The sequence below is a fragment of the Colias philodice genome, chromosome 7 (assembly GCF_061535455.1).
Source record: "Colias philodice isolate Cphi_HAF_F1 chromosome 7, ilColPhil1 Martin Lab GWU primary, whole genome shotgun sequence".
Taxonomy (NCBI): Eukaryota; Metazoa; Arthropoda; class Insecta; order Lepidoptera; family Pieridae; genus Colias; species Colias philodice.
Genome location: NC_143092.1, coordinates 7030906 through 7041665, shown reverse-complemented (window position 1 = coordinate 7041665; position 10760 = coordinate 7030906). Strand labels below are relative to the sequence as shown.

The 10760-nt window shown below is 30.8% G+C and overlaps 2 protein-coding genes across 2 annotated transcripts; both read right to left on the bottom strand.

The window, feature by feature from the left end:
- Positions 1-39: 39 nt before the first annotated feature.
- LOC149487156 (B1 protein-like) lies at positions 40-3189 on the bottom strand. The gene is made up of 5 exons (XM_089697408.1): positions 3040-3189; positions 1587-1760; positions 1155-1269; positions 481-563; positions 40-168 (listed from the first exon to the last, which is right to left on the bottom strand). The coding sequence occupies exons 1-5, from the start codon at positions 3103-3105 to the stop codon at positions 151-153; spliced, it is 456 nt and encodes a 151-aa protein (XP_089553534.1). The 5' UTR covers positions 3106-3189; the 3' UTR covers positions 40-150.
- Positions 3190-7492: 4303 nt separating this feature from the next.
- Positions 7493-9611, bottom strand: LOC149487155 (general odorant-binding protein 72-like). Its single transcript, XM_089697412.1, has 5 exons — positions 9509-9611; positions 8722-8797; positions 8290-8378; positions 7958-8069; positions 7493-7581 (listed from the first exon to the last, which is right to left on the bottom strand). The coding sequence occupies exons 1-5, from the start codon at positions 9566-9568 to the stop codon at positions 7493-7495; spliced, it is 426 nt and encodes a 141-aa protein (XP_089553538.1). The 5' UTR covers positions 9569-9611.
- Positions 9612-10760: the final 1149 nt, after the last annotated feature.

The following is a 10760-nucleotide window of genomic DNA, read 5'->3' as shown; positions in this document are numbered from 1 at the left end:
GGTAGCGCTAAAGTTTAAATAAAACAAATATATGATATGTAAATATAATATTTTATTTAATGGTTATCATAAAACCGGTAACAATGTACTAACAATGGTAATAAATCAATGAAGCTATTCTGTACATTACTCAAATAGGTTATCTTTGGTTTAACGGGTTGGGTCGATCTGAAACAAATAGAAATCGGTTGATTAAATCATATATGCAGTAGTCTTATTTTATTTTAATTAGTTATTATTTAAAATTTAAATTAAAATTTGATATAGATGATCTGTCAGATATTTATCTAGTTTTATTGTGGTGTTGTATGCAAACTCTATAATTGGTAAAAGTTGGACATGTTGTGAACTATGGACTAACAGATTCCACGTGAAAAAACAAAGTTCCTCTAGAATAAGTTACGTTAATAACTCGTTAATATTATTTATAAGGAAAATAAATGATTATATAAAGAAGTCTTTCGGAATTTGAACACATACCTCTTTCCTGAAGGGGATCAAGCAGTCGAACAACATCTTTGATCGTTCACATCCATCGCTGTCACTGACGGGGCTGTCGTTCACTGAAAATATAATATTATGATTAAGTAAATGTTGTAATATCCTATCAAAATAATTTTATATTATAGTTTGTATCTTCAATAATTATATCTAATAATATTATAAAGCTGAAGAGTGTATTTGTTTGTTTGAACGCGCTAATCTCAAGAACTACTGGTCCGATTTGAAAAAATATTTCGGTGTTAGATAGCCCATTTATTCAGGACGGCTAGGCTATTATACATCATCACGCTAAAACCAATAGGAGCGGAACCATGCGGGTGAAACCGCGGGGCGAAGCTAGTTGTTAAATAAGTTCAGAAATTAATAAAGATTGATTAGAGATATAGAGACTAAAACAAAGATAGAGCTTAAAACAAATGACCGATAATTGACTCTGTATGTAATAGCTGATACTAAGAAAAACTCTTTGTCAACGCTGAAAACGGGTACCTTATATTATACATAATACAAGTATTAAATAAGGGTGTATATTTTAAATTTTAGCTCATCATTGTAGAAAGTAAGTGTTTTTCGTATTATAAATAGAAATTCCTTCATAAGTAAGATAAAGATCCATTCATATGATGAAAATACAACAAAAAATTGCATACCTGAAGCACATTTTCCGATGATTTCCTGGGCCTTAGCTTGATCACCGGCGTCTGATAAATATTTCTGGATATGCTCTTTAGTTTTTTCTACGTCGAATAGTCCAGCGTCGTTTATCTGAAATAGATGTATTTCTCTATGAATAAAAATACAGTAATTTTATTTTTCTTAAAAAAAATCTTATTAGACACTTGTTTACGTCCACCTCCACTATCAGAGAATGTAATGTACTGAGTTGATTTCAAGATAATTAAATACTAGATCATAATATTAATTAGAAATAAGATAAATAAACGTAAAATGGTTTTCTTTGTTTAGATTATTTAGATGGAATATTCCTTATGCAATTTTAATTGTATGCCAACCCGGTTCCTTTTAACTATCGCAATACATTTTTAATATCCCTCAATACTTTCTCTAAACAATATACGTACCACTCCAGCCTTCTTGAAGACACAAGCCAACAGGCACTGGTTCAAGCTATCAACGCTACCAGATTCCTTGGCCTTCTTCAGATCATCCTCGCTGACCCCATAGTCCTTGCTACACTCTTGGATCGATGGTAACATTACGGCATAGATCTTCATTTTATCAGCTTGACTTATGGCCTTGAAAAGTTAATAAATGATAAAGAATAATCATGTATTCTAGGAAAACTGTTGGTCGATTGTATAAGCTTGGTTGTGAATTAGATATGTATCTGTTGTAAATGCTTATGCATTATGCTATGCAGTATTGTTATTGAGGTATTATGATTATTATCGCCTATAGTCCGTTCTGGTACCTACCTTCACTCGGTATACAAAGCTATCGATACTTTACTGTATATTATATTTAACCTTCTTATAAAATCTATACTACTTATGTTGCATTTAGGCGTATGAAAATGTGTTTTCAAATGGTGAAAGTAGTTTTAAATAAGTGTCTGCAAATTATGCTAGATGAAAAAATGTACAAATGTGTTTTATTATTTACCTACCAACAAAAATTGTAAAAATAACATAAAAGTTATAAACGGTTAGATACAAAAATAAACTCATGAACGGATGCACCGATTCTTCGCACTAAAAATCACAATAATGATTATAAATTGGAAATAATTTGGAAAATCCAAAAGTGCACGCCTCATAATTTTTTTTTAATAAATAATTTATTTTTGTTTATTTAATAACAATTAAACCACATCGAATCAGACCCTGAAAAATGAAAGGGTTTTATTCCTGAGCATACTCAAGCGTAAGAGAAAAAAGAAGACTCAATTAGTAAAGTATTTCGGTCGCTATCGTGTTAACAAGAAAAAGGATCCGCACATACAGACACACGGACGTCCAAGACAGAACTTTTTTAAACTGTTTTTTAACTAGTTTAAATTACAAAAATGACATTAAAAATATCATGAACGTTAAAAATAGTGTTTTTTCTTAATATGTGTGTGTATGTATTATCTTACAAGTGCAATGTATGATACATAAAGACATTTTAAGTTTGAAAAATCAGATGTTTTGCGCGAAGTGACAGTAGTACCCACCTCAACGCTTCGCTTATGAGGCGTGCAAAATTCACAAAAAAAGATGCGAAAGAGATCATGAGCTAATATTAATTGTATTATTAGTAGTATCATCGATTAAGCTTATTAACTAATATAAAAAATATGCTACAAATTGCCATGTTCCAAATTAGTTTGTATACATAAATTTAAATATTGAACGCAATCTAAAACTTCCCATTTTCCAACCTTCAGCCGCATATGGTTTATAGGAAGGCAATGTATGGTTTTTTCGGAAAAACGGATATTTATAAATGAATATAAAAATAAACATTTAGGAAAAAAGTATCGATTAAAACTAAATTTACATAATTTTTTAAAGAAAACAAACAAAGACTCACTTCCACACTATTGAGAGCCGCCGCCAAAAATCCAATGCACAACAAGGCAAAACGGAATCCCAACATTTTTGCTTTTATTTATTTAAATAATATATTTAAACACAGGCGTCTTGTATCCACCCAATTTTGTATCTACCTGTGTTGGTGAGGATAAAATAACATCTTATATACTAGCGTCAATGCTCAAGCAATTTTTTCTAAGATAATTATCTTTAACTTAGTGTACGCTAATACAAGCAAAAAGAGGTAATTGCCATAGTATTGTTTCGCTTTTGTTTAAGTAATTTTTGTCAACGGAACTGCGCTTTACATTATGGTTAGGGAGCCAGGTGCAAATTTGGTTCATTATTTCCTCTCAAGAGATAATTCGTCAGACGCATGAGAGTATAGTATTATAAAGCCTCGTGAACGTCAGCTGGCGCTCGGTTGGGGGGGTGAGCGGTTGTAGCCTCCCACGCACATAGGAAAAAAAATACATTCATTCATTCATTTCCTCTCAGCTAAAAATTTGTCAAATTGTAGCTAACCCAATATCTCAACGAAAAAAAATAGTCAGCTGGTTACAACATGGTGTATTATACGTCAGCTGGTGTCTCGAACATGAAAGTTAAATTTAAAGAAAAATTTATTTTCCGTTATTTCCTCTCAAACAAAAATTTACCTGATGATAGCTTATATGTAACTGTGGATAAATATATATGTCAGCTGGCTGTATCTTGGTGGAAAAACCGTCAGCTGATACGGGAGGCTACAACCGCTCTTCCCCCCAACCGAGCTCCAGCTGACGTTCACGAGGCTTCATAATATGTACTATACTTTGATGCATTTTACTAATTACCGCTTGAGAGGAACTTGGTCATAAAATCTGCTGCTGGCTCCCGGACCATTAGTATTGTTTTTACAGCTTTAGGATGCGCTAACCGTTTGTTGGTAATTGCTATAGCGACGTGAAGTTTTATAGCGCTTAATAAATAACGCTATCAGAGATAATACATTCTCAAAATAACCAGATGCAATTAATTAATGGCTAATAGGAAAACGATGCAAATATATATCGGGCATTTTTATACGTGAAGCAAAAAAGTATTTCGTCGCATCTTAATAACTTTAATATTTTGTAATTAACTTAGAAATAAGAGCAACCCTGCGGTCTTATTTAAAATCTAAACCACCTTTAAAGTTGTGAGAACTAGATCAAGTTACAAACGAGCATTAAAATAAAAAAAAGGATAATAAGTTCTGGCGTAACATACCCAAAAAATAGGTAGGTAGTAAGAATTGAGAATCTAATCCTTTTTTGAAGTCTGTTGAAAATGAGTAATGTTTGGTGTTTCATATTTTGCCAAATAATCTTTGGTCTTCTCGTAATTAATTAAATTAAAGCTGTATCTTTGGTTTGATCAAAAACCAAATGTTATCTGTTGTTTTGATCAACTCTGGGCAAGCGGTTATATTTATAACTGCTTGAATACCTAGGGCATTTGATTTATACATCCCCTAACTTCTGAGAAAATTTTTTTGTGATCTACTGCATACGAATTATGATGAACTTAATACGATTGCATAAAGTTAAATACATTATAATATACTTTTCGTAGTTAACTGTTATTTTTCTTGAGTATTTTTTATGTATTTGATTTTAACTGCGAATAAATTATATTCTAAATTTATACTCAAATAGTTATTATATGAGCATAAATATATTTAATTTATTCAATTGCATTATGTTTATCCACCGTAAAATTTATAGATAATTTTTAAATTTGTATTCATTTCTTCAGTTCCTTATTAAGATAAAAGTTAAATTGTTAAGGTCTGACTTCCTAAACTTCTCTCTTAAAAATGACAATTGCTAGCCTATTTTTTTTAAATTGCATAATTTAATATCACAGTATTGTAAATGTATCGAAAAATTTAGTTCAATCCTTTACTAGGATGTGTTTAAAGAAGGCAATTAGAACTAATCTACAAAACGTGAACATAGACAAAGTATTTTTTGTCGGTGTTATTTTGAAAGAATAATTGGCACAGTTAAAAAAATTAAGAAGTACTAAATAACGCTAAATCACCATTGCTATGCACTTTAACCAGTCGAGTCATCTTTATTCACGGAAATTTCATGTACTTTGTAACACACCTTAGACTATTATATGCACAATTATATTACTTCAAATAAAACAGAATCTGAACATCATAGTTAGGAAGGTTCAAAGGAAAGTCAGTTCAATTCATTCGAAGCCGGAGTGAGGAAGCTGTCAATATCATTTGCAATTTTATCCACTTTTTTGCTTGAAAGAACAATCATAGGATATCAATAGGTAGGTTCTTAAAGAAGTCCTAAACTAAGCATGGTAATTAGGGATGTAACGATACATGATTTTGCCGATACGATACCGATACCGATATTTGTAATAAAATATCGGCGATACCGATACCGATACCGATATCGATGGCTTGGTAGAAAAATAAATAATGATTTATGCATAAAAGTTACCAACATTTAACAGAGACTCAACTGTAAATCGTATTCTTTTAAATAACAATGCCAAATCAAAAAACAAGAAAACCATTTATTTTAGTATTATTATTTTGCAAAGTCAGTTAAACTTTAAGTTATACACATACAATCAGTTCCTAATAAAAGTTTACTATTGGTAGAGTTTTTTCAAAAAACAAAGTGCGCACGCGCGGGCGGCCTCCCGCATCGTTCATTGGGCGCGGTTTTATGAATTATTTGATATCGGTATCGGTTGTATTATAATCGGCGATACCGATATATCGGTTTGCCGATTATATCGGCCGATATATCGGTATCGGTATCGGTATCGTTACATCCCTAATGGTAATGATTAATGGACGCCTTTATTTTATTATCAATCTGATTTATTGGATTCAATTTCCAAAGAATTTTCGAATAATGGAAATTCTCCTCCTGTCTCTGATTTTTCGTAAAACCTACAATAAGATACTTCGGTGCCCTGAACGATCAAATAATTATATTATGTATTTGTATCTATTTATGAGATTATAAATTAAATCATTCTCTATAAAAGCTTGATTTAAAAGACGTACCTAATCCAGAGAAGAAGCAGGAGAAATAGGTTTCTTAATTAAAATATGTACCTAGTTAACATCAGTCAAACCATCCAGGATTTTTGAATAATTACCAGCAGCTCGTAAAATCGTGAGATGAAGATCAATGTCATTATGCTCTAATTGCAGATGCATCCAACTGATATATCAGAGACCTTGATATGAGTACTGCTACTGACCATCAAACGTATATAATTACTTACTGGATTATAACTGCGAAAACACGTTGCAAGTACCTACCCATTATGCAATAATTTCTTACTATTATTTCCTTGGTGCTGTAAAGTAAAGTTCTTTATCTTTATAATCATGGCATTATAAGACCGAACTTGTTCTTATATATTACTATCACTAAAATTATAATGTCATGATGTGGCTGACTTATTTTTCTACCCTTAAAAATTTACAATGTATCGGAGATTTTAAAAATCTGTGATCGTATGAAATATTTTTCTTCAGTTATCGACTCAATAAAAACGTGCCAGAAGTATTAAAAAACAAGTTTGTTAAATCATCTTTTATCTATTTGATTAAAAATTTTCGTCATTCTTACACGTTCAGTAAGCCAAAATATAGTCGTGTTTAATTATTACAATAATTCAAAAGATGGTAAAGTGGATCGTTGTGTGATCTCGCTCCTCTTAGAAAATTGATACTACAATACACATAAAAACACCGAATTATTGAATTTGCGTCAATTAGTTCAGGATAAATTACCTGTGGCTACTGGACCCTCTCATAAAGTTTACAATTATTAATACCAAGCAATAGTTCGACGTCCCTTTAAATATTCCTAAAATCAGGTTTTGATAATATATTTTCAAAATATTTTATCTAAGGTTATTCAACTTGCACCTTTTTTGAAGGTAACCTCTATTGTAAAAAAAGAAAATATGAATCAATATTACCTATAATGTACGAGCACCATAATTTCCTTCTTTTTTGCGCTACCTGTATATATGAGAATATAGAATTTTATACTTAAATTCTGCTAATAATATACACTTAATTCTACTGAAAAATATCTGAAGCATAGATACATTAATATAAATTAGGTATATAAATATGGCCAGGTAAGGGCCAGGTACCTATTATATATAGTACTAGCTTTCCGCCCGCGGCTTCGCCCGCGTTTTCAAGGAAAAATCCGTTCCCGTAGGATTTCCGGGATAAAACCTATCCTATGTCCTTTCTCGGGTATCAAAATATCTCTATACCAAATTTCATGCAAATTGGTTCAGTAGTTAAGGCGTGATTGAGTAACAGACAGACAGACAGACAGAGTTACTTTCGCATTTATAATATTAGTTATTAGTATGGATTATAAGAATAAACGAGCAATTTAAGGAGACATTTTTTATTACGCAAATAAGAAATTTTCTGGGTTGTCTTCGTAAATGCACTTGGCTGTCCAATATGCTGATTCGCAGATATCTTTATATTTCTTAGCTGAAAAAAATTTGCATTAAATTAGAAAACAATAAGCTCTTTATCATAGGTGACACATTAAAAAATTAAAATATAGAAAAACAGGAACCTAACCTAACCTAACCCCAACAAACTTATACAAATCTACGAGTATGCTATAAAAACACTTCAGTTCACCTATGTTATTACTTTGCCCAAAATACGATGGGCAATATTCATAATGACCGAATCATGCTATATTAATCACATTCACATAGCCCAATTGAGTAGGGAATTATGAATACAGAGCGGCCATTATTAATAGTGCCCGGACTTATCAAATGGTCCGTAACATATACATCAATTTTAAAATATTAGACAAGATTTTAAACCAAAATAAAATGAGTTAAATACATACGTGTACTTTTACAATGCTCGATGGAAACTAACATTGCTTCTTTCATCTCTGGAGGATAATTTATCTGCACTTGTTTTATAGACGCTTCATAGCTGATCTTATTATTTTTTACCTAGGAAATAATCACACGTTATTTTCTGAGATATATACAAAATTAAGGTATAAATTCATAAACAACTTTAAGCGTCTATTTTAGGAGTTTAAATAGGTAGGTAGTGTTTCTTATAATCTTGTATGTAATTCATATCGTCATACTATGGTGCATCTTGAAAAACTTCAGCTCAAAAATTAAGTACGTAATTGTTATTAAAATTAGCCTAATTTCGACTCACAATCTGCGTCATTTGATAAACGCATGCTATATAACACATAACACTTCTCTCTTCAATAAATTTTCCTTTTTCTATGTCTCCGATCAAATCTGTAAAGCAAGTAGGTAAATAATTATACATTGTATTACAGAATCAACGTTTATTTGAACAGGTAAAGTATTAGACGGATATTTTGAGTATTTAAATGGAAATTATTGTACAAACTTCCTTAAGAACCTGCATTTTTGCGATTCAAAAGCATATAATCATTATCATAAGCACAATATTATGAAAGCTTATCTAAGAAAAATTTAATAAAAAAAAATATAGAGCTAAACTAAAATATATAGAGTTGTTATAAAATATAGAGAACTTACCTAGAGAAATACTTTACCTAAAGTACCTATACTTAAAAAATAGTTATATAGAGGAATTATTATAAAATTGATTTACCTTCAGTAACATTATTCTTTCCCATGCAATTCTTCTTTACAAGTTTGGCGGCATTTTTAATTTGTTGCCGAGTCATCTGGTCGCAGTTAAATGTAAGAATTAATTTCTGTTTATTATTCCTCTCATTAAATTTTATACTTTTATACAATATTTATAGAACTACATGATATATTGGTTAGGTAATGGAAAAACCTATACCTAGTTTGAGTGGTTTGCGGTATTGTTGTCAGCTGGCAATTTGTTATTTCTATTTACATGTAGGTAATCACTTCTTATCTAATGATTACTTACGGATTATATTATTATATATATTACGTATTGAAAATATGTAGTAAAAGAAAATAAAAAGCGTTATTACGTTGCTAGCAGTTGTGATAGAGCAGTATCCGAGCAATGTACAAGATTCAATATAGAAAGTAAATTAATGAGTAGCACACAATTTGTAATATATTCAAAATCCAATTATTATTATTGTTTATGTTGTTTATGAAGCAAACAGATCACAGTTTTTAATATACCTCTGATCTACCTCAACTTACGTTAACCAGATATATTCTACCATCCTGTAAATAGATCTATATACCTAACGTTTGAAAAAGTAACATCTCAAAAATTAAGAAAAAAAAGACGCTAGTTCTATTACAAACACAGATTTAATATCTATATACAAACAGATTTTATTTTAAATTTAATTCTACCTACCTACCTACCTAAACATATTTTTTCATTTTTACATATCTTTATTTTTACATACCTATAAACTAATTATATAATGTATAATACTTACTGAATCCGTGCAGGCTATAATAATAACTATAATCAGTAGCGAAAAATCTCTTTGTTCCATTATTGTAATAAAACTATTCAGAGATAAAACAAACACTGAACATTTCCTGATTCCTTCAGCAATATAAAGGCAAATAACGAAGTTTGATTATAGGATGAGACTTGGTAATAGATAGTAATCAACTGCGTAAGTAAACATGTCTTAAGACAGATATCACTAGATTTGCAGTAATTAAAATTCAAGATGCTTTATTAATTTAAAGACGCAATTAAAATAGTTCCAGCAATGATACAATGAATGTTCGTATATTTTTATTGACATACCAATTTTAAACTATCCGACTTTTAACGATAAAGTCCAGTTCAGAATTAACTTAAAAGATAAACAAGGGTATCTACTTCGAAGAAGAAAGTACCCACTAAAAGGGAACATTTACATCAACACATAAAATTATATTCGTGATCGGACAGAATAAATATTAAGCCTTCAGTGTTCTGTCTTTTTGAAGTGATAGAGTTAGGGCCGATTTTTCAATGCCCAGATAAACAGCTAGATAGACTTTATTCTTCAGTTAACAAAATATTCAATTTTTCAATAGACGAATAGGCCTTATCTATCGAATAACTACGTTATTTGAGGAATAAATCTATTTGCCGCTCCAACGGCCAGATAGCGCGCTATTCGACGGTTAGGCGTTTGAGTTGACAACTGACGCGTCAAATTTGGGATATTTTCGTATGTCATAACATAGAGCGTAGAATTATTAACAATTAAACCTCTTTCTATATAATTATTATCATTAAAATCATATTGAAATTGATGTTTTTGATAGTACTGATGACCATGCCATTGAAAATTTGCCGAACGCTGCCTTTAAGTATGTCGTTTCTATCGTAAAATATATAAATTGAAACACAAATTTAACCAAACTCTTTACTCGAATCAAAACAACAATCAACAATCATAGAAGACAAGAGCAATACAAGACAAACTAAAATGCACTCCTGACGTGAGTCATAATGACGGTTGTTGACAAATTGCAAGAGTTGACTCTATCCCGCTCTAACCTGACTAATTTAATATTTTTGTTTCACCACTCCGAGAGCAGAGCTGCCAATATGGAAATATTTGGTCAGATAGTTATTCATCAAATAAATCACGATTGAAAAATAGGCGAGCCGTTATGAGTTAGATAAATAATTGAATAAATCTATTCGAGGGGTAGTTATTAGACTGTTTATCTCGCGATTGA

Excerpts from the sequence above, each read along its gene's own strand:
- LOC149487156 (XM_089697408.1), bottom strand. The coding sequence starts at position 3,105 with ATGTTGGGATTCCGTTTTGCCTTGTTGTGCATTGGATTTTTGGCGGCG. Across the intron at positions 1,270-1,586 it reads TCTTCAAGAAGGCTGGAGTG|ATAAACGACGCTGGACTATT; the intron begins GTACGTATATTG and ends CATCTATTTCAG. Across the intron at positions 564-1,154 it reads CATCGGAAAATGTGCTTCAG|TGAACGACAGCCCCGTCAGT; the intron begins GTATGCAATTTT and ends TTATATTTTCAG.
- LOC149487155 (XM_089697412.1), bottom strand. The coding sequence starts at position 9,568 with ATGGAACAAAGAGATTTTTCGCTACTGATTATAGTTATTATTATAGCC. Across the intron at positions 8,379-8,721 it reads AAAGAATAATGTTACTGAAG|ATTTGATCGGAGACATAGAA; the intron begins GTAAATCAATTT and ends CTTGCTTTACAG. Across the intron at positions 8,070-8,289 it reads TTTATCAAATGACGCAGATT|GTAAAAAATAATAAGATCAG; the intron begins GTGAGTCGAAAT and ends ATTATTTCCTAG.